Source organism: Papio anubis, chromosome 13 (genome assembly GCF_008728515.1).
Source record: "Papio anubis isolate 15944 chromosome 13, Panubis1.0, whole genome shotgun sequence".
NCBI lineage: Eukaryota > Metazoa > Chordata > Mammalia > Primates > Cercopithecidae > Papio > Papio anubis.
The window spans coordinates 105,489,096-105,511,318 of record NC_044988.1 but is presented as its reverse complement, the minus strand read 5'-3'; the positions used below and the strand labels follow the sequence as shown (position 1 = coordinate 105,511,318).

General features: G+C 59.1%; 2 protein-coding genes across 3 annotated transcripts in view; both read left to right on the top strand.

Moving 5' to 3' along the window:
* The window catches only part of QSOX2 (quiescin sulfhydryl oxidase 2), a 39,472-nt gene extending 27,988 nt beyond the window's left edge, over window positions 1–11,484 (top strand). Inside the window, exons 9-12 of the mRNA XM_003911088.4 lie at window positions 785–907; window positions 2,222–2,372; window positions 6,389–6,577; window positions 8,618–11,484. Of these exons, the coding sequence (XP_003911137.2) occupies window positions 785–907; window positions 2,222–2,372; window positions 6,389–6,577; window positions 8,618–9,165 (1,011 nt within the window). The 3' untranslated portion in view covers window positions 9,166–11,484. The remainder of the gene's footprint in view (window positions 1–784; window positions 908–2,221; window positions 2,373–6,388; window positions 6,578–8,617) is intronic.
* A 1,204-nt stretch (window positions 11,485–12,688) lies between these two features.
* LHX3 (LIM homeobox 3) lies at window positions 12,689–21,914 on the top strand. 2 transcript variants are annotated; one of them, XM_031654703.1, is made up of 6 exons: window positions 12,689–12,897; window positions 17,067–17,238; window positions 18,004–18,206; window positions 18,832–18,983; window positions 19,071–19,239; window positions 20,429–21,914. In XM_031654703.1, the coding sequence occupies exons 1-6, from the start codon at window positions 12,819–12,821 to the stop codon at window positions 20,845–20,847; spliced, it is 1,194 nt and encodes a 397-aa protein (XP_031510563.1). In that variant the 5' UTR covers window positions 12,689–12,818; the 3' UTR covers window positions 20,848–21,914. The 2 variants fall into 2 exon arrangements, with proteins under 2 accessions (XP_031510563.1, XP_031510562.1); XM_031654702.1 differs by lacking the exon at window positions 12,689–12,897 and adding an exon at window positions 14,623–14,863.
* Window positions 21,915–22,223: the final 309 nt, after the last annotated feature.

Sequence of the window (22,223 nt, the reverse complement as noted above, 5' to 3'; positions counted from 1 at the left end):
CTAGAACTTTATTTGGATGTCCAAAATAAATTTGATATTGGTAAATTAATCATGGTACTTTTTAACCTGCGTGGGAGAGTAATATATTGGACTCAGCTGAAGATGCCGGTGTCTCTGGTCCGGCATTGCCACCCGTGAGATTTCAGCTCGGGTTTTCGGAGCTCTTTCGGCAGCCTGCGTTTTGCACGGTTTGTGGTGCAGCAGCTGATCGGAGTTCCTCCTAAAAAGACAGAGCCCTGGGATCTTCTCAGCCAGATGCCTCCCTAAGCTGTGTTGATGTCAGCCAGCCTCACGGCCCACACGAGGCCACAGGCAGTTAGCCCCGGCTGCCGGCACCTGTGCACTGCCGCGTGCCCTTCACACAGTCAGCGATGACGGAAGGGAAGCCCAGCGGGCAGGCAGGTGGGGTCAGCGCAGCTCCTGGTGAGGAAGGCAGAATAAATCAGCAAGCCCCCGCCAGTTCCATGATGAGTCACACACCGTGACCTTGCCTGTCACCTGGAGGGAGCGAGGCTGTGGGCACAGGTGGGTGAGCTGCAGGCATGGGCTGGAGAAAGGCATGGCCATGGGCGCAGCTGTCCTGGGGAGAGGTGCTGGCTGGACGCCTGCCCCACAGCCCCTCAGGTTTCCTGCCTCCCATCAGAGAAACCCGAGTTCTGAGAGGCCCCGTCCTAGGTTCAGCCCCTCCGCAGATGGAGTTGCTTGTCCTTGGAGGTGCTGCGCCGGCGGTGGGGGCGGGCCCGGATTGGGTCTGTAGCTCTCCAGTGGCTCCTTCCTCGTGCAGCTGTTCCCTGGACGACCACCAGTCAGGAAGCTGTTGGAGACGCTGCAGGAGTGGCTGGCCAGCCTTCCCCTGGACAGGATCCCCTACAACGCCGTGCTTGACCTGGTCAACAACAAGATGCGGGTGAGCCCCCGAGCCCTTGCCAGCCACGCCGCGCCCTCCTTCCCTCGCCCTTAGCTGGTGCGTCTCCCTGCTCAGGGCCCGGGCTCCGCTGTGATGAAGGGGAGCGGCGACTTACTGTCTCCATGACAGTGTCATGGCTACGGCCTCCTGTCTGCCTTGGCAGCGTCATGCTGGGGCTTCAGTTTGAGGACAGCTCACCAAAAGTGCACTGTGACCACCTGTCCTTTGGACAAAATGGGGTTTTCTCAAGCAGTGTAGTACTTGGGCTTTTTAAATTTAGTAAGCCAATCTAAGGAAAAATGTTGTATTCAGTAAGTGTGGGCAGTCCTGCCGGAGCTTTCCCCAAGACCAGCTGCCAGCAAGTGCTAGTCTTCACTCAGGGGACCAGCACCCCGAGCGGTCCTGGCATTCCCTCTTGCCGTTCCCTCCTTAGTCCAAATCAGCAGCTTCTCTGTGGCCCCCAGAGCATTTAGTCACGGGCAGTAAACCCACCATGCTGCTTGTCCGACGCCCCCGTGGCCGGCGTGGTGAGCGTGGCCGGCGTGGTCAGTGGCACACAGCAGGTCTTCTGGGAATCCTATAAGGTGCACTTACCATGTTGTGACTTTGCCAGCTTTGTCATTTGCTGGCTGCAGCTGAGAAGCAGATGGTGCTGGGCTTCTTGCCTGAGTCTGTCTTCCACCTTGACTCCACTCTGAGCTCGAGGTCGTGGGTGCACCCTCTCACGTGACTGTGACGTAGGACATCTCCCTCTAGCGCGCGTCCCGGGCTCAGGAGTCCTTAGGGAGGGAAAGGTGGATGAGACACAAAACCAAACCAAACGGAATCTGCCCAGGGCTCACAGCCCTCCCAGGCCAGCAGTCACCCGCTCCGAGGGCCACCCCATTGCTTCTCCAAAGTGAACACACCTTGTTTCTTCTGGCCGAGAGTTATTTGATGGTTGAGCTTTTGTATGTTGTTAGTTGCCTTTTCTCTTAATACTGTCCTTACAACTAATTCTAATTTAAAAGAAAGGGTGAATACTTTTTATGGTTAACATTACTGGTTTATCAAGATACAGAAGAACTCTCTCTTCTCTTCAGAGTGGCTTGAGAGCTCCTTTAGTAAAGGAGACCATTTCCTCTCGTTTGTTTTATTGAATTTAAATTTGCGTACGGTAGGAGGCACAGATCTTGTGTGTACAGTTGATACAGCTTCAGTAAACCACACCCCCATTAACCACCCCCCCAGTCAAGAAGGTATCTGTCGACTGTTTTTAATTTCAACAATTATCTTTTATTCTTTGGGGTTTTGTTTTGTTTTTTTTTTTTTCAGATTTCTGGAATATTCCTTACTAATCACATAAAGTGGGTTGGATGTCAAGGAAGCCGATCTGAGTTGAGGGGTTACCCGTGTTCTCTCTGGAAACTGTTCCACACTTTGACTGTCGAAGCCTCAACCCACCCAGACGCCCTGGTTGGCACAGGTAAGCTGTCCCTGTACAGGCCGGAGGGGCCGATGGACTGCCCAACACGTTAACCCAGCCGGTGTGTACGAAGGTGCGTACTGCTGTATGTGAGGCAGCGTGTCGCCAGGGCACCGAGGCAGGGGAACTGCACTTCAGACTCCGCCCACAGGCAGCTTACCCAGGGCTGTGGCTGCGGGGGCACCAGTTCCCCTTGTCAGAACTCACAAGGATGTGGGTGGCTAACGTGCAGGAAATAGACCATGGAGAAGAAAGGGAATGCTGGCTGGGAATTTTCCTGCAGTGTAAACTCCCTGTTTTTTGCTTTAAAAAGACAGAATAGGACGGGCGCGGTGGCTGAAGCCTGTAATCCCAGCACTTTGGGAGGCCGAGACGGGCGGATCACGAGGTCAGGAGATCGAGACCATCCTGGCTAACACGGTGAAACCCCGTCACTACTAAAAAATACAAAAAACTAGCCGGGCGAGGCGGCGGGCACCTGTAGTCCCAGCTACTCGGGAGGCTTGGAGGCAGGTAGTCGGCGCGGAACCCGAGGCTGGAGCTTGCAGTGAGCTGGGAGATCCGCCACTGCACTCCAGCCTGGGCGACAGATGCGCAGACCCGGGCCTCAAAAAAAAAAAAAAAAAAAAAAGACAGAATAAGTGAAATCTGTTTGGAGAGGTGTTTTCATTATCAGCTGTTGCATAACAAATCACCCTGAAATTTAGCAGCCAGAACTTCCCATGGTGATGAGCTCACAGTTTCTGAGGGTCGGGCATGGCCTTATCTGGGTCCTCGTCTTCAGGATTGGTCAGGCTGCAATCGGAGTGTCAGCGGGGCCTGGGGGGTCACCCGAGACCCACCTAGGGAGAGTGGCTTCCCAGCACCCTCATGGGGCAGAGAGCAGGGCACACCTCCTTGCACGTGGCTTGCCTAAGGCCCTGAGCTCAATGCTGGCTGTTAACTGCAGGCGCTTAGGGCCTCTCCGTGGGGCGGCTCACATCATAGCAGCAAGCCTCCTGAGCGAGCCAGTGAGAGGGTGCCCATCCGAGGATGACATTCCGTCACCTCTGTCAGATTCTGCTCAGTAGTCAGTCACCAGGCCCAGGCCACTCGCAAGGGGTGGACATTACAGGCGGGGTGAGTATAGGTGGCATGATCTCTGGGGACCGTCGCAGAGGCTGCCCACCGTAAGGGGTTAAAACCTATAAAACTTTGAAGTTGGATTTAATAATTTTCAATTACTAGGAAATAGATAAAATGAAATTTTCTGTCCTTTACAGAACACTAAAGTATGTATTGGATTTTTTATTCCCTCTGAATTTTGATGTGCGTGTGCTTCTCAGTTGAAGCAGTGATTCAGGTTCATTAATGTTTACTTGAAAGCCGAAGTGGAGTCTTGACTCACACAGTTCAATACTCTTTCCAGTAAAATTCTCAAATTCTTTTACAGTTCTTTTTTGCCACATAACAAACTAGCCTAAAATGCTGGGGCTTACAGCAGCCACCACTGTGTTTGCTTATCATGCTGTGGGTCAGCAATTTAGACTGGGCTTGGCTGGGCGGTTCTTCTGTGAGTTGCTGCTTGGGCTCACTTGCGTGTCTGCCTTCATCTGGTGGCAGCTGGTCAGTCCAGGGGACGTTGGAATGCCTCGTGCTCCTGAATGTGGTTTCCCCACCAAGTAGCACCAGGTTCAGGCAGGACCCCTCGAGAGGTCTCAGTGTGGAGTCACATACTATCACTTCTGCCGTATCCTGTTGATCTAGCCTAAATTCCTGGTGAGAGAAATAGATTCCACCTGTTAATGGGAGAAGCAGCAAAGTCATATTGCGGGAGAGTGTCCTGGGATGGGGGCACTGTAGTGGCCATCTGAAAATCTACTGTTTTGGCCCTCCTCAAGGTGACACTGGATTACTGCTTCTCGAGGGTCTGGTTAGGGGAGAGGGTGGGTTTTAACCTCAAATCCTTTTCATAATGATACAGAAAAAAAGAGTAGTATGTTTTTGGGGAGAAACGTTGGGAGCTGTCCAAACAGAAATTGAAATCAGAGCATCCACACTGCCTGATCTAATGCCCAGCCAGACCATGTAAACCTGATTCTGGGCCATGCACAAGGTTCACACCTGTAATCCCAGCACTGGAGGCTGCAGTGAGCCGAGATCATGCCACTGCACTCCAGCCTGGGCAAAAGCAAGACTGTCTCAAAAAAAAATAAAATAACTGTTTCTGAAACGTGAGGCTGAGTTAGGAAACCTCACGTTTACACACGGAAAGTTCTGGTGAGGAGATGAGCTGACACGCCATCCCCCTTTCCATCTGCTCTGATCACATGGGCACACGCAGGCCTGAGCCAACACGCCGTCCCCCTTTCCGTCTGCTCTCATCACACGGGCACATGTGGGCATGAGGAACGGCTCCTTGAAGGCAGTGTGGGTACAGTGTTGGCTGAGGGAAGAAGTTGAATGACCAGGGTATTTGATTTTAAACTATGCTAGCACCAGGCCTAGTGTAGTGGAATGGTAAGAGCAGCGTGATGGCAAAGCATACCGCTGACAAGACCCTCAGCGCTCCTTCCTCCCATCAGCATATTGGAAGCAGCCTCCAGGAGTAGCCTCCTGCCAAGAGAATTGGGTCAGTGGCGACCACAGGATTAAGTCTTGGAAGGTTTTCCTTCTCTTTGCTGTATGTTTAAGCCCCATCTAGTAAAATGCCTGCGAAGGCCTCTAATCCCCCCACAGGTAGAGGTTTATGGTTCTTGTCCACTTTAAAGATTAGGGTGGCCCCATGCTTGCGGCGATGTGGGGAAGAGGGAGGGGGATTACGTGGAGATGCAAGGCAGATGTCCGTGGAGCCGTCCCGGCAGGAGAGCAGGACAGACGGGCCAGGTCACAGGGCCGGCGCCTGAGACACCGCCCAGCCGCCTGTGGACACACTCGAGGCCGAGGAGGAGGTGCTCTGCTCTGCTCTCGCCTTCTCTGGGTGAAATAAACAAGAAGTGTCGGGATTAAGGATCGACCAGGACGCTGAGATCAGGGCCTGCACGCAGCTGTGCTTTGCAGGGAGCCACAACAAGCGTCAGGCCTTCGCTTGCGCGGGAAGCTCCCCCAGGGCCTGCTGTCGATGAAGACGGATTCATTCGCGAAAGCATGTCTTTTTTTAATGCTGACATGTAATCTGTTTTAATCTCATGGGTCTCCTGTCTGTGCATTCAAGCTCCCGTGTCGGTCGTCTGAGCGGGGACTGCCGAGCCCTGCCCCGTGCTGCCCCCTTGGTTTTCTTAGGGGTTCCCCTTGGGTGCGGTGCTGGCCACTTCCTGCCGCCTGCGGGCAGGGCTTTGCTTTCCTGAGACGCGCATTCGTTCACAGCATCTGAAGGCGCCCTGGCCTGTCCACGACTGTTTTTACGTTCGGTGGCACAGACTCTGGCTTGTGGGTACACCTGTCCCAGTGCCTGCCCACCCACTCCACATCCTCACGCCCGTGGCTGGCAGCAGCCTAGAGTCACTTCCTAAGGCCGTGTCCCCACTTGGACTGGTGTCCTGCAGGGCTTTCAGACACGACAGCTGCAGATTTTGAATGAGCAGCGTCATTGCCCTGGCACCAGCCTCTGGGAGTTACTTGTAGGGCAAGAGAGACTGCACCCAGCTGGCAAATCCCAGGGAAGAATCATTGCTTGGCACTGCAGGCGTTCTGGCACAGACGGCCGGAAGCCTGGTGGGAGGTTGGTGGAGCTCCTGGAAAGGCTCCTTGGGGACCTGGCGGCCGAGTCTGTGGCTCATCCTGGCACGTCCACCCTCTGGGCTGTCCATGGTCATCGTGTCTCCAGACACTGCGGCACCCGTGGGCATGTTGGACATCTTGGCCGGTGCTGGCTCCTGGTCTGTGCCCACAGCCTGAGGCTCCGGGGAGACGTGAGGTGGCTTCCTGACCTGTCAGGAGCAGTTTCCCCCAGGGCTCTCTGGACAGGCGTGGGGTGATCCCCACGTACCTGCTATTGTCAGCACCTACCATTGTCAGCGGTGTTTCTTCCCCTGCAGGCTTTGAAGACGACCCGCAGGCTGTGCTGCAGACGATGAGGAGGTACATTCACACCTTCTTTGGGTGTAAGGAATGTGGTGAGCACTTTGAGGAAATGGCTAAAGAATCCATGGATTCGGTGAAAACCCCCGACCAAGCCATCCTCTGGCTTTGGAAGAAACATAATGTGGTGAACGGCCGCCTGGCAGGTGAGAAGCCCCTGGGCGTGGGGGGCTCAGCACGGGCGGAGGGAGGCCCTGGTCCTGGGACAGCACGGATGGCGCGGCTGCGGTGGGGCTTGGCCCTGAGCTTTGCGGCCTTGTGCCACCCACCGTGCTGATGGGATCAGGACTTGGGTGGCTGGGAGCTGCCAGAGCCTCAGCCTTTCCCAGGCTGCTTCTGTCCCCGGCTTTCTAGATGGTTCTCTCACTCGGGGGGGGCTCTTGGACCCTCATGGGAATGGGCGTGGCTCTTTCTTCCCCCGTCAGTGCTCACTGGTGCCCGTTAGACTCTATGTTTTCGTGGCTCTTTCTTCCCCCGTCAATGCCCACTGGTGCCCGTTAGACTCTGAGGATGTTTTTGACTCTGGAAAGCTTGGAACGTGATTAATTTTTGACGAGGAATTTTAGTAGCATGAAAATTTGTTGTCCAAATGTAAACCAAACCTTTCAAAGTGGTTTTGTTAAAAAAAAAAAATTAAATAGAGCACATGTGTTTTCTCAGAGTCAAGTACTTCAAACTGTTCCTAAATCAGTGGCAGATTAAAATTAGGCTTAAAAATAATTCCACTGAGAAATAAATCTTAATAGAGATGAATAGAAAATGCCACTAAACTATTGGTTTTTATTTAATCCACTGTATTAGAAAAACATATTACAGCTGAAGCACTAAAGAAATTGGTTTTTCTTTGGCCTGAGCCTGACTGCCGGGGCCGGGGTCATGTGGTGAAGGCACCGCGTGTCTGTGGGATTTGTTCCCTTGGTCAGCGCAGCTCCTCCGCCTCTCCACCCTGGCAGCCTCTGCATTGCCGCCACCCACAGCGCTCCGTGTGCTTTCCCCGAGCCATCGGCTCTGAGGCAGTAGGACCAGGACCCTCACCAGGCCTGCCTGGACCTGGAGCCCCTGCTGTTACCTGTGGCCCCAGCCTGCGTGTGCCTCCACCACTCCAGTCATGAGGCTGCAGCAGAAAGGGGCCTTACAGCCCGGTGTGACTGTCCCTCCCGAGAGTCCCGCCCCACCCAGTCCCACCTCCAGCCTGTGCTTCGAGACCCAAGCTCCTGGGAGGCCCCTCGGAGATCTGCCCGGGGTCTTCTGCCCAGGACACGCGCCTGACTTCACAGTCCTGTGAGGCTCTGGCAGCTTCCGACCAAGCGCCGCTGGTCTGTGCTTGTCCCCTCTGGCTTCGTCTGCAGCATCTGGCACCGGTTAGCAGGATAGGCAGTCAGTGACTGGCCCGAGCCGGGCATCTCTTGATTTCAGGCACGTGTGAAGTCCCCCAAACAAACGTGGTTGCGTTTACGTTCACTTCTGGAAGCTCTCTGAGGGCGGCCGGGCGTCAGCAAGTCGGCTGGCAGGGGCTGGGAGAGTTGGGAGGCGCCGTCTGCCACGGCTTCTGCATGATGGATGCCTGTTGGGCCCGGGAGTGAGCAGGTGTCACTTTGGAAACGAGTTTTGGAGATTTGAAGGGATTTGTAGTCTGAAAAGGGCCCGTGTATCTGAAGTGCAGTGGAAATTCACTGCTGCCCCTCTGCCCTTTCCTGAAGGTGCACCTGAGGCCCCCTGTCCATAGAGCCCAGGTGGCCGGGGCACTGTGGGTAGTGGGCCTCAGGTGCACCCTCAGGAAAGGGCAGAGGGGCAGCAGTGAGGGGAGGGGCACACAGGCAGCACTGGGTGGACAAAGGCTTCAAGGTGAGAGCTGTGTACTCCGTTTTGGAAGCAGAGTGCTGGGTGGTTTGGGACAGGTGCGGTCCGGGAGGTGGCGGAGGCTGAGCGTGTAGCGTCCCCTTACTTGCAGGCATGGGAACCGGCAGAGGGGAACATGTGCGCAGGGGCCTGCAGAAGCAGGATGTTACCTGGGCCGCACTGCAAGGGAAGGGTGGTGGGAAGGGCAGGGAGGGAGGCCTGGCAGGACCCTGGGCTGGGGCAGCGGAGGCCCGCGGTGGTGGGAGTAGGAGTCCGGTTGCCTCATGCTGCACGTGGCTCCACAAAGCCCCCTTACCTCAGGCTCTCCCGCTTCCTTTCCTTCCTAGGCCATCTGAGTGAGGATCCCAGGTTTCCAAAGCTTCAGTGGCCCACTCCGGACCTCTGCCCAGCCTGCCACGAGGAAATTAAGGGCCTGGCCAGCTGGGATGAAGGCCACGTGCTCACGTTCTTGAAGCAGCACTACACCCGCGACAACCTCTTAGACACGTATTCTGCAGACCAGGGGGATTCCGGTGAAGGAGGAGCCCTGGCCAGGGGTGAGGAAGAAGAGAAAAGACTCGCTCCCCCAGAGATGTCCCGTGGAGAGCGAGACGCCCAGAGCGTCCGTCCACCCAGTGCGCTGGGCCCCAGGCCTGCCCTTCCAGACAGCTTGCACCACAGCTTGGACGTGAAACTCCGGGATCCGGATGGGCCCGGGGTCCACAAGGAGGTGGGGGGCGCTGCACCCTTCCTCGGAGTTGACTTCTCCAGCCTGGACATGAGTCTCTGTGTCGTGCTGTACGTGGCCTCGTCCCTGTTCCTCATGGTGATGTACTTCTTCTTCCGGGTGAGGTCCAGGCGGTGGAAGGTCAAGCACCACCACCCGGCCGTGTGAGTGCCCGGGCGCTGCCAGCCATGGCGGAAGCTCCCTCGGAGGCAGCCCTGCCCTGTGCCACCTGCAGCTTTAACATGATCAGGGATTTTATAAACACGTGGGCCTGCTTTCACGTCGGACGGCACCTTTTGGCTTCCAAGTCCTGGTTTTACGAACGCTCTTCTAACAAGGGAAGAACACGGGGTAATTTTGTGGGGATGTTTGCATTCCTGGCATACTCAAGTCTGTTCATGCTCCTTTTGCAGGTCCTACAGCAAAAAGACTTCGGTATTTTTACTCTTCTAGATCTAAAAAAGAGGGTGGGGAGTCCAGGCCAAATAGTGTACCCCACACACTTTCATCTCGTTTCCTCGACTCTGCCTCATCCTGCAAGGCCTTCTTTTTGTATTTGGAGAAGAACCTCGCCCGCTCCCCCCGCAGCACCCCCTGCACCCTCTACTCCCTTGCCCACCCCCTGCTTCCCCCGTGCCCCCTGCTCCCTGCTCCCTGCTCCAGGCTGCCAAGTGTTTTCCTTTGGCCGGGCGGGGACAGAGCAGAGTTCCAGGGACTATCCTGTGCTTGTGGCTGCTTCCCTAGGGCAGGTTCCTGTGGGCTCTCGGTGTTCCATGCCAGATGTGGGGAATTCAACAGGGGAGGAGCCACGGAATTCTGTGGCTGTGCTGCATTTCAGAAAATAACCCCCAGAGGCCTCGGGCAGTGGACTTGGGGGTTGGAAGGATGGCGGTTCATTTAACCCTCAGAGGCAGCGCCTTTGTCTATCTGGTGATGAGAGAGGCAGGTAAATGGGGGCCATTTGGCCACTGGTCCCTGGAGGGCAGCTCTGGGATCAGTGGGCAGTGCTCCGAGCAGAGGCCCCTCTGTTGGGGGGTGGGGAGGAGAGCGGTCTGCCCGTGGGAGCACAGGCCCCAGGGAGACTTCTAAAGCCCCCTGTGTTGTCTGCTCGTCACCCAGCACCAGAGGCGTCTGCCACACACACAGGCGTCTCACTCGGCCCGTGGAGGGGTGGAGGTGGCAGGGGCCTGCACCAGGCTGCTTTGCCTGAAGCTGTTTTGGGAAGTGTCTCCACACAGGCACTGATCTCCCAGGCTTTGGTCATGATTTCTTTTACCATTTCATAATTTTAAACATTGTTTTTAAACCCAAAACATTTAGTGGTCAGTTGCCTCTGAAGATTTAAACAAACACACTATTTCTGGGAACATTTATATTGAGATTCTTTGTGGCTGTTGGTGTGTCTCACAGGCAAAATTTGATTTGGCTAAAATAGACTCTCATGTATTTGTGTGCCCGTGTGTGTGTGTGAGAGAGAGAGAGACTTTGACAATTGTATTTTTTCCGCTTTGCCTACTTTATGTTGTGTACTCCTGTGTTTACTAACGAGTTGATCACATGGATGTATTCATAAGACCCCTGTAATATTGATGTGATTGTTGCCACTTAAGAAAAAAAGTCAACAGCTGATTCCTTAAACAACTGTCACAGAATGGCTGGGCTGAGAACGCTGCCCAGGGCCCTGCAGCTGGTGGGAGAGGTGTCTGGTGCCTCGGCCTCCTGCTTCATGTCTCTCACTCGAGAGTTGCTTATGGTTTCACACTTTTTAACCCCTCTGTGCTTTAGCAGCCGTGACCTTGCCTTCGTTGCTTCATCCAGTGCAGGCCTGGGTTATTGAAGAAACAGAGTGTTTCTCTTTCAGTTTGAAAACCAGGCAGGTTTACACATGGGTTTCAGTGTATTTGCCTTTGAACCCTTTAAACTAAACTTTTGCCTCTTGGCTAGTGTTGAATATTTTCAGCTGGGGTGGCCTGGGGTGACCTGGGACTGTGTTGTGGTTTACCGTCTCATCTCCAGCTTCAGCCTTTCCAGAAACCCTTGCGGAGGGCAGTGTTGGCTGCTTTCCTCCTCATATTGCAGTTCGAGGTCACCACTATTTGGGGGACAAGCTTGCGTCCTGCTGAGGGGCAGGATTTTCAGCAGAGCGTCAGTGGTGGGGCTGGGCCATCGTGGAGGTGGCCTCGGGTTGTAATGCCATGCCCAAACACACCTCGTGTGGCCTGCTCAGAGCTGGATGCCACCTTTAGGCAATGTTTAGAGTCTATTTTCTAAAGTTTTAAGTATTTTAAGAGGTATTGAGACTAATGAATATAATAGTTCAGTAATTTAAATGCTTATTTATTTTCAATGGAAGGATTTTTATTAAAAAGAAGCAAATCGACATGGAAATGTCAGTGAAATTTCTTACCTGCAAGGAAAGTGAACATTTTGTATTTAAGTAAACTATGATGTACACATTTTAATAAAGAAATCTGACATTTGAAAAAATGGTGATTCTTTTGAAATGTGAACCAGCTCTACCAATGGGAGTTGTGGTAGAGGCGGTGGGTGCAGAATGGACCCTTCTTTCTGTTCACAGACTGGACATCTGAAATCCTAGAATTTCTTCTGTCGAAGGAGACAGCCCAAGGGTGAGATGGAAAGTGATGGATGGAAATCAGTGATAGATCGTCTCCCTGGAGCTGATCTGGGGGAGACTGTCACAGGACAAGACCCTTGATTTTACACAGATTAAAGGGCAGCTGAGATGCATGTAAACTACACACTTGAAAGTGCACGCGCGGCAGCCCTGCCTGAGGGCACCTCAGAGGAATTTAGCCTGTGTCGGCGGCCACCCCTCTGCTTCCTGGGTTTGAGTGTCTCGCTAAGGCTGAGTTTGTGGTGCTCTGTGGGGTGCCCTTGACCACTTGTTTTCTTCTGCCCCACCCCCACTTTTGTTGTGCCGGTGGGGGCAGGGCAGTGGTCTCCAACAGTCTGGTCTGTGGCTTTGGAGGAGTCCTGTTGGCACCTCCCTGGCCAGGCTGTGCAGAGGCTGGCAGGAACTCAGTCCCTCGGCAGGCACGAAGCAGACACCAGCCTGGGTGTGTGCTGGGCAATTCCTTGAGGCCCTGCCTATGCCCAAGGTCTTCAGTCCGGAGCAGTGCTTTTGTTAGGGGGGACTGCAGGTGCCCCTCCTCCTGGCAGCCTGAGGGGTGCCGGCTGAGCTCCTCCCAGAAGTTGGAGGTTGAGTTCAAGGAGGTTAAGAGTGGAAAGTTCCTCGACCAGCAGAACACCTGCAGGAGAGTGCCCCAGTGAGCCCTGGGCTGGAGGTGATCAGACAAGGGGCTGCCCTGGGGCACGGCCTGCGCACTGCTTTCCAGAGGCTGCACGCCAGAAGGGGAGGGTCAGCAGCCTCCTGCCCTGCGGCTGGACGACCCGCTTGCTGCGAATCTCGGCGAATCCCAGCGCCTCAGCGGGGCCTGGAGCTTAGGGAGGAGCGGGCGCGGCCCCCCTGGGTCTCAGGGGGGCGAGGGCGGGGGCTGCCCCGAGAGCGGCCCAACCCAGCCAGGGAGGGAGGCGCGCCCGACGCTGCCCGCCCGAGCACCGGGGAGGGGGACAGGCGGGGGTGGGGACCGGGGCGGTGAGAGGGGCCCCGAGAGGTGGGCGGGCGCGCGGGCGGGGCGGGCAGCGGGCGCCTCCTTCAGCACCGCGGACAGCGCCCGGCCCAGTGGCTCCCGGGCTCCCTGCTCCGCACGACGCGACGGGACTTGGGAGCCCCGAGCCCTCCAGGGGACGCCGACCTAGGAGGAGCGCGGCTCGCGCCACTCGGCCTGGTGGCCGCGATGCTGCTGGAAACGGGGCTCGAGCGCGACCGAGAGAGGCCTGGGACCGCCGCCGTCTGCACCTTGGGCGGGACTCGGGGTAAGCCCCAGCAGGACACCGAGGACAGAAACCGGCAGAGGCGCGAGGAAGTGGGTGCGTGTAGGGCCAGCGGCCAGGCAAAGAAAGTCCCGCCGCTCTGCAGGCGGGACACAGAGATGGGAACAGTGCAGAGAGTGAGTTTCCAGATCCCAGGGTGGCAGGGAGGGCAAGAGTGAGGGACAGCAGTTGGAGTGGAGGCCCCCAGAGAAAAAGGGGCATCGCAGGCACATCTGGGGGGCGATGGGGCTGAGCAAGGGGTGCCAAGTTCTCCCGGTGACCAGTGCCCCTCAGCTCTTGCACACAGCCCTGCCCAGGCCTCTGGACCCCACAGCAGGGGACCCAGGGCTGGGTCTCCCGCCTGAACCACCCTCTCCAAGGGCCATTCCATCACCACGGACGCTGGGAAATAATGGAGGCATTGTTGGAGGGCTGGCCAGATGCCAGCAGAGTGGGCTGCCTCCTTGACCTGCCGCCGCCCCTTCCCTCATCCAGCCACACATGGCCCCTGCTCCCTTCGGCAGCAGCTGATGCTCAGCCACCTGCACCCAGCACAGCCCGCACACACTCGGCTTTGCGCCCGCATGTCCTTGCCCTGGCCCTTCTCGGGTAACAAGTGCCGTGCAAAGTGAAGGGGCAGAAAGAGGGCTGCGTGGGCCACTGCTCAGAACGGACACATTGGACCTGCTGGGAGCTGGGAAGGAGGGACTGTGGTTTCTTTTGCCCATCCTTGTGAGCCTGGGCCCTTAAAGCTCACAGTCCAGAAGCCATGGACAGAGTGGACAGAGTATTACTGTGAAACCCACAGGGAGAGGGACCTGGAGGATGGCATCAGCCCCTGGCCCCCCAACCCTTCCTGAGTGTTTCTGTGCGCTGCCAGGGCCCCCTGCCTTCGCCATGTCCTGTGCTGCCGAGGGTCGCCCACTGCTGGGTTCTTCCCCGGGTGGCTGCCCAGGGCTGGTGCTGGCCCAGGGCCCTCTGGGCAGCGGTGGGTGCATCCCTCTGCCTGCAAGGACAGCGTGGGTTCTGGAGAGCTCACCTGTGTGGACTGGGGCAAGGGGCTGGAATACCAGGTAAGGGACCTTGTTCTGAGGGAGCCAGAGGCTGGGGGCTGGAAATGGAGGGTGTGCCCTGGGGCTTCCCCAGCTCAGCCCCCCACCACCCGAGGCCTTGGCTGCGTGTCCAGAACACAGCCTGTTCTCACTCAAGGATTGTCCGTCCTCCCTGAGCCCAGTCCGGGGCCGCAGTTCCAGGGGTGGAGCCCAGAAGCCCGTTAACATCTGGGATCGGTCGGGCACCTTGCGGTTCCCGTACGCAGCCTTCGGCGCCACACTCACCCCTTCTGCGTTTCGGGTTGAGCTCCTGCCGACCATCTGCGGCTCCCGAGGCCAAACCTCAGCGGCGGGAGGACCCAGCCGCCTTCTCGATCCCTCTCCCGGGAACCTTAGCCCTCCTGGCGTGTGCTCCAGCCCAGGCCTCTGCCCTCGGCCCGCTTCTGCGCAGGAAGCTGCGGGGCCGGGACGAACGCTGGCGGGCAGCTCTGACCTGAGCCCTCCTCTACCGGTGTCCGCCCTCGGGCCGGGCACGCGGGGCGGCCTCTGGGCACCGCAAGTCCCGGCGCAAAGGCGCGCAGAGTCCGCAGTCACCCCGGGCTGGTCTCCGCGACCCCCGGCCCCGCCCCGCCCCGCGGCCCCGCCCCCCGGCCGCTCCGCCCTCCGCTCGGCCAGAGGCTCCGGGCCCCAGGGCGGCCCGCGGGCGCAGCACCCAGCAGCACCGGGAGTCGCTTGGACGCCGGTTCGGGACCACTGCGGGGTGGCGTCGCCGGGCCCGAGAAAGTTCGGGACCGGAGAGTGGCGACGCCGGGCGGCGGGACCCATGGAGGCGCGCGGGGAGCTGGGCCCGGCCCGGGAGTCGGCGGGCGGCGACCTGCTGCTAGCGCTGCTGGCGCGGAGGGCGGACCTGCGCCGAGGTGGGTGCCTGGGCAGATCGGCTGCACCAGGGAGACCCGGAGATCCTCGGGCCTTTCCGGGCCTGGCCGCGGAGGCTGGCAGGAGCTAGAGGACCTGGGCGGGAGTGGGTGCGAGGACCCCGGAACGTCCGCGCCTGGGCGCCTCAGCCTGAATTTGTTTCGGGGCCCCTGGCCTGGGTTGTCAGGGAGTGAGTGAGGTTGTGGCACCGCACTGCTCAGGCCAGGGAGCTCTCGGGGGTCCAGGGTGGGCTTAGGAGACTTCTGCAGCCCTGAGCCGGCCCCCTGGGCTGGACGAGGCGCAGGGAGCAGTGGCAGGGCAGTGACCACGGGACCGGAGGGTCCCCAAGAGGGTCGCCCCACCCGGACTGTTTCCACGTTCCAGCGGAACAGAGTCAGATGCAGGGGCCAAGGTCGAGCTGAACTCCGACCGTCGGTCTCCCCGAAGTCAGGTTTCAGCGTCTGCGTCCACAGACACCTGCTCGGTTTATCCCCGATCAGGGCCCGTCTGTAGGAAAAAGCCTCGCTTCTCCGAGGCCCCCAGTTTCCTGCTGGAAATACTCTAGCTCCCAGCACTTTGGTTCTTAGAGAACCTGGGCAGTTCTCTTCGACTCCCGGGCCAGCTGGAGCCGCAGGATGGGGAAGGAGGCCCCTGAGCCAGTGGGGAGTGGGAGGGACCGACCGGCGGGAAGACGGAGTTCCATCCAGGTTGTGGGGGCTCGCGGTTCCCTACTTATTTATTTATTTATTTATTTTCGACGGTTCCTGGGAGGGGTTGACCGCGGGGGCTGGGAGGCGGAGAGAGGGAGGGAGGGAGGAGGGCTACGCGCCCTGCGCTCCGGAGAGCTGGCCGGAGCGGGCAGGCTGGCGTCCAGGCTCCGCCGACCCCGCCATCCCTGGCAGCAGGAGACCCCGCCGGGGCTGGAGTCGCCATGCAGCGTAAGACTGGGGTCGCGGGCGAGGCGCGGGGTGGGCTGGGGCGGCTTTTGCCCGACGCGGGCTCCGGCGGCGCGTTGCGGCCGAGGCGCTGTCCGATTCGCGGTGCTGAATCCGCGCTGTGTGGGCCTGTCGGGCCGCCCGGCTCTATGCCGGGTCCTAGCCGCCCTGCGATCGCTGCCTGCGATGGGGACCCCAGGCGCGCGGCGGGTCCTCAATGCTCCGCACCCGGAGCTGCGGTTTTGCCGGATGCGGGGCGCATTCATCGCTGGTTTCCCGCCACTGCGGGGGGAGGCGGAGCCCCGTTTTTTCCGCCAGAGGCCGAGGGAGCACCTTCCCGGTGTCTCTCACCCACTGGGAGACGGGCTGGAGCCGGCGGGGTCCACAGCCAGAGAGGCAGGTGCAATAGGGCAGCAGGTCCCGGTCCCTTCAGCGGTCACTCCCGTCTTCCAGAGACTTTTTCTAAGTAAAGAGGGAGTCCTCAGCCCTTGACACCTGGAAAGGCCCCTCACAGACTCCAGGCTCCCACAGGGCACCCTTGGACCTCCCCAGCGTGGTTCCTCCAGGGGGCCTGCAGTCCCGAAGTGGCGTGTGGAGGGTAGAAGCAGCGGGAAGCTGGACGTTTGAGTAACTCTGATGGTGCTGGGGGCACCCATGCCCGACACAAAGGCAGTGGGTCAGCTTGTCCAGTCCACTCATAAGTACTTCTGCGGCCGCCCAGTGATGGGAAAGGCATTGATATTTACCCCAGAGGCCTGCAGACAGGGCCACCAGGTGGGGCAGCTACATTTTCGAGGAGTCCCTAGAAAGAGTGGTCATGACGCTTAATATGAAGGAGACCCCAGTGGGGTGCCCCAGCTCCGGGTGATGGTGAAGACCCGTTTCCCTATGTTTCCTGCCTTGCTTCAGACAGCAGGCCTGGGGTGCGGTTTTCATTTGAGCTGCACATGCACCCTTCTTGGCACTGGCAACATTTTGTAATTGAGTATTCAGCCTCGTGAAATGGCCTGGGCTGCTTTCCTGCTCTCACACACACATTTTTAGACCGATGCCACTTTCCCTTTAGTTCCTGCCATAGGATGGCTATGCACTCCTGGAACTTGCGGGGCCACTTAAGCTGGCTGAGGAAGAGGGCCTGCAGGGAGAGGAGAACCCCTCAGCAGCCCTGAGTCCTGCGGGCTGGAGGGGAGGCTGACTGGCGTTGGGGTGGGAAGGTGGCTTCACTGCCTCCCGGTCTAGGAGGTGACCCAGAGCTTCCTCGTGCCCACAGAGATTCCGCTGTGCGCCGGCTGTGACCAGCACATCCTGGACCGATTCATCCTCAAGGCTCTGGACCGCCACTGGCACAGCAAGTGCCTCAAATGCAGCGACTGCCACACGCCACTGGCCGAGCGCTGCTTCAGCCGAGGGGAGAGTGTTTACTGCAAGGATGACTTTTTCAAGTGAGTCCCGAAGCCTCGCCTCACTGTGGGAGCGGAGGGCACGCCCGCCCCAGGAAAGGTGGCCTGCAGTCCCACCACCCCAGGGCCTCACTATGGGAGCAGAGGGCACGCCCGTCCCAGGGACTCCTCGCCTCACAATCACCGAGGCCAGGCCCTCGAAGCCCGTGTCTCTCACAATCCCGGCCCCCTCCTGTCACCCAGGCAGGGCACCCTGCAGCCTGGCCAAACTAAGGGTGGGGCCTCTCCATGGGTGCTCCCTGGGTGGCTGGGCCTGGCTGGGACATCAGCAAGTATTATTTGGAAAAAAACAATTTATTTCCTAAATCACAGAAGCAGTCATTCGAGAAGATACGCCCAAGTTTGTAGAATTCTATTGGACTTAGTCCCTCTGAAATTGGTGGTGTTTTTATCCCTAATGCTCAGGACCCAGGGGCTCCAGCCCAGTGGCCTTCATGGCTCCAGCTGTGGGGTGTGAGGGACCAGCCCCAGATGGGTCCTCTTCCTCCGGATTCACCTTCCCAGATCCAGCATGGGTCCTGCAGGCAGTGGCGGCCGGGCTCCCCGAGGTCTTCCTGAGGTTGAGGTTCCCTTCTCAGTGGGAGTGGACAGCTCTGCCCCAGAGGCCAGGCTGGAGACCAACCTGCAGGGCCAGACAGAGCCTTCCTCCAGGCCGCCTCCCCAAGCACCCACTTCCTGCTCTCTGACCCGCTCAGGGCGAAATGAGCCTCCCCTTCCGCGCTGAGCCGGGCCCTATGCGTCCCGCAGGCGCTTCGGGACCAAGTGCGCCGCGTGCCAGCTGGGCATCCCGCCCACGCAGGTGGTGCGCCGTGCCCAAGACTTCGTGTACCACCTGCACTGCTTTGCCTGTGTCGTGTGCAAGCGGCAGCTGGCCACGGGTGACGAGTTCTACCTCATGGAGGACAGCCGGCTCGTGTGTAAGGCGGACTACGAAACTGCCAAGCAGCGAGGTCAGCCGAGGGGACGACGCTCCCACCTTTTCTGGTCTGAAAAAATGGGGCTGAGGCCAGGTCCAGGGGGGCTTCCGGGGAAATGCTCACCCCAAGCGCTCACTAAGGGGGCCTGGGCTAGGGCGGTGCCGGCAGAAGGAAGCCGAGGCCGGGAGCAGGGGAGTCAGGGACAGACCCGCGCCCCGAACCAATTCGTTCGGTCCGAAGTGTGCGACTTTTCATCCCTAGTCGGAATTATTGCCCTAAACTCTTGGCCGCGAAGACTGGGCCATACCCACACCCTTAGAATAAAGGGGAGCCCGCGGGGAAAGCAGGGCACTTGGAGTAGGGGGGCCAAGGCTGAAGGCCGGGGCGCCATGGAGGGTGGTGTGATTTTAGGGAAGACGCCGCCCCCACCCCTCGCAGCAGAACCCGCCCTCCACCGGCGCCCCCTCCACCCCGGCCGGGGTGCCGCCCGTTTTCGCCAATCGCTCCCAGCGCCCGCGCGTTCTGAGAAGCCCGTGGGGGCGGGCTGGGAGTGGGCACCTGGGGCCCCGATGTCCCCGCGCCGGCCGGGGTGGGGAGAGCTGGGGGTCCGGCTGGGGCCGGAGGGGCCGCCGCGTCTCACCGCTCGCCTGCCGCGCAGAGGCCGAGGCCACGGCCAAGCGGCCGCGCACGACCATCACCGCCAAGCAGCTGGAGACGCTGAAGAGCGCCTACAACACCTCGCCCAAGCCGGCGCGCCACGTGCGCGAGCAGCTCTCGTCCGAGACGGGCCTGGACATGCGCGTGGTGCAGGTCAGCGCTCGCCCCCGCTCCCCTCCCGCCCGCGGCCTTGGGGACCCCCGCAGATCTGGGCGGCCGCTCACCCCGCGCCACCCCCAGGTTTGGTTCCAGAACCGCCGGGCCAAGGAGAAGCGGCTGAAGAAGGACGCCGGCCGGCAGCGCTGGGGACAGTATTTCCGCAACATGAAGCGCTCTCGCGGCGGCTCCAAGTCGGATAAGGACAGCGTTCAGGAGGGGCAGGACAGCGACGCCGAGGTCTCCTTCCCCGGTAGGCGGGGGCGGGGGGGGGGTCGGGGAGCTCGGGGAGGGACGAGCGCGCGTCAGAGGGGTCGCAGGGGGCCTGCGGATCTGAATTTCCCATGGGGATAGGGGGCTCCTTAAGTTGTACTTTCAAAAACATTTCACTTAAGAACCTGATCGGGCCGGGCGCGGTGGCTCAAGCCTGTAATCCCAGCACTTTGGGAGGCCGAGACAGGCGGATCACGAGGTCAGGAGATCGAGACCATCCTGGCTAACACGGTGAAACCCCGTCTCTACTAAAAATACAAAAAACTAGCCGGGCGAGGTGGCGGGCGCCTGTAGTCCCAGCTACTCGGGAGGCTGAGGCAGGTTTTTTTTTTTTTTTTTTTTTTTTTTTTTTTTTTTTTTTTTTTTTTTAAAAAAAAAAAAAAAAAAAAAAAAAAAGAACCTGATCCCCAGCACCCTCCCCGCCCTGGCTGGCCACTCCGGACCACTGCTTTTCCCTTGGTTGGGACAATCCCTGTGGCCCGACCTGTTCCCAAGCTGGGCCCCTACTGGGCTTTCTCAGGTGGGGTGGTGGGCGTGTCCAGACCGTCTCTCTGGCTCCTAGCCTTTGCAGTGATTTTTAGGAGAATGGGCAGCGCATTTTGGGACAGACTGAGTCAAAGTCCCAGCTGCTTGGAGTTGGGGAGGGCCGCGAAGGGGCTACCTGGGGTCAGGGAGAGAAGGTTCCATACCCTTCTGTGGGGCCCGGATTATTTATCTCATTCTCCAGCACCGGGGATGCTGCGTCCCCATCCGTTGATGCCCATCCTCAGAGTGTGGGCAAGACATTCTCTTCTGGGCCGCCTTGTGACCTGGACTACTCACTCAGCCTCTCTGGAACTAAATTTCCTTGTCTGCAAAATGTGTGTGGTGGTATCTGTGCCCCCTCCCTAGGCTGCTGTGGGGCTGGTCCTGAAAGCCTGGGCCCTGGCTGGGCTGTTCCTGACTGATCCCACCAGGCCTGAGACACCTGGGTTGACTCAGGGGTGAGGGCAGGGAAGGGGCAGGGGCAGCCACGCCTTCCAAGAGCAGAAGGGATCTGTGCTGACCTGTCATGTGGCGTGGGGCAGCCACTCCTGCTTCGGCCCAGGGGTGCTTCTGCTTGCAGGATGGGACTCTGAGGGGCTGCAGGTGGAGGGCAGACACTGACTGAGCCTCTGCTTCTGTTGCAGATGAGCCTTCTTTGGCGGAAATGGGCCCGGCCAACGGCCTCTACGGGAGCTTGGGGGAACCCACACCGGCCTTGGGCCGGCCCTCGGGAGCCCTGGGCAACTTCGCACTAGAGCATGGAGGCCTGGCAGGCCCAGAGCAGTACCGAGAGCTGCGTCCCGGCAGCCCCTACGGTGTCCCCCCATCCCCCGCTGCCCCGCAGAGCCTCCCTGGCCCCCAGCCCCTCCTCTCCAGCCTGGTGTACCCAGACACCAGCTTGGGCCTTGTGCCCTCGGGAGCCCCCGGCGGGCCCCCACCCATGAGGGTGCTGGCAGGGAACGGACCCAGTTCCGACCTATCCACGGGGAGCAGCGGGGGTTACCCTGACTTCCCTGCCAGCCCCGCCTCCTGGCTGGACGAGGTGGACCACGCTCAGTTCTGACCCAGGCCCAGCTCCACCCAGCACCGGACACGAGGGAGCTGCCCCTGGGTGGGCGGCTCGGGGATGCTGGGGGTTGCGAGGAAGTGGGGCCAGGGCATCAAGGGAGGGCTGGTGCCTTCGGAGCCTCCCACTGCTGACCACACAGCTCCCTCCCTGGGGGCTGAGGGACCCACCTGGCCCCTCCTCTGACACAGGGCTGGCCCGCCAGGTGGCCGCCCAGCAAGCTGGCCTTTTTTTGTAAGCAAATTTCTCCCCTTTATTGATCAATTAACTGAGCACTTGCTGCTGTTTCTAGACATGAAATGTCACCTTGCTGAGGCCCAGCCCAGCCCAGCATAGCCCAAGGGCTGAAAAAACGCTTTCATCTCTAAAACTGAGAAATCATCCTAATCGTGCTTTCACTTCCCAGGCTCTGTATGTCTTGGAGCCGTCACCCCGAGGCTCCCTCTTTAGGTCAGAGATTGGCCTTGCCTGTCCAGGCAGGAGGCCGCGGGCCAGGGACACACCTGTCCCCCCTCCTCTCCCCAGACTGTGGGGGGCCTCCCTGCCTCCAGCCCCACCTTCCCCGGGAGCAGCTTTCCCCAGTCCCCAGGTCTCCAGATCTTTGTGTTCTTCTTGAGTACCCTGTGGAGGAGGCAAAAATGCCTGGAGTCCCTTCTCTCCAAGCTCAATTCTCTAAGCCCCTCAGGGTCTCCTCCTCAGTCCACCCCAGGCCCTTGGTGTCCAGGCTGCACCCACAGATGTCCATTGCCAAACAGCCTACCCTCCCTGCTGGAGCCGGCTCTGCCTGGCCCAGACTGGGAAGTCTCCCCACTGGAGAAGGGCGGGGCTCCTCTGAGCCTGCCCTGCCTCCTCCATCACATCCTTTGGGAAGGAGTTTCTGCAGGGAGACACCTGCAGCTGTGTGTGCCCCAGACACAAAGGCTGGCCTGTGTGTAAGTCAAAGTCACTCCCACAAACCTGAATCTCGAGCTACCTACTGGTTCTGTGAATGTTCTGTGTCTTTTATTTATTCTCGGGTGATCAGCTCTTTCCAAGACTTCAATAAATTTGTCAGTTACAGTCAATGGAAGGCCCGTGTTTTTATGAGGCTGCAGGGGTTGGGGGAGGGTGTCGAGTGTGGGGAACATTCTGTGAATGTTGACAGGCAGCCCTGGAGGGGCCCTGGGTCCTCCCTAGTTCCTTGCTTGGGCTGGCACCCAGTATGAATTTGGGCTGTCTTTATCCCTGGATCTTGGCCATGCTCAGGAGCACTGGAAGGAGGTGGGGGGAACAGCCTGTCCATTCCTGATGGAATGGGGGAGGTTGGGGTCTCCACACCCTGTCCCTGGGAGAAGTAGGGGTTGGGATGTCCAGAGAGCATGATGGGGGTGGAG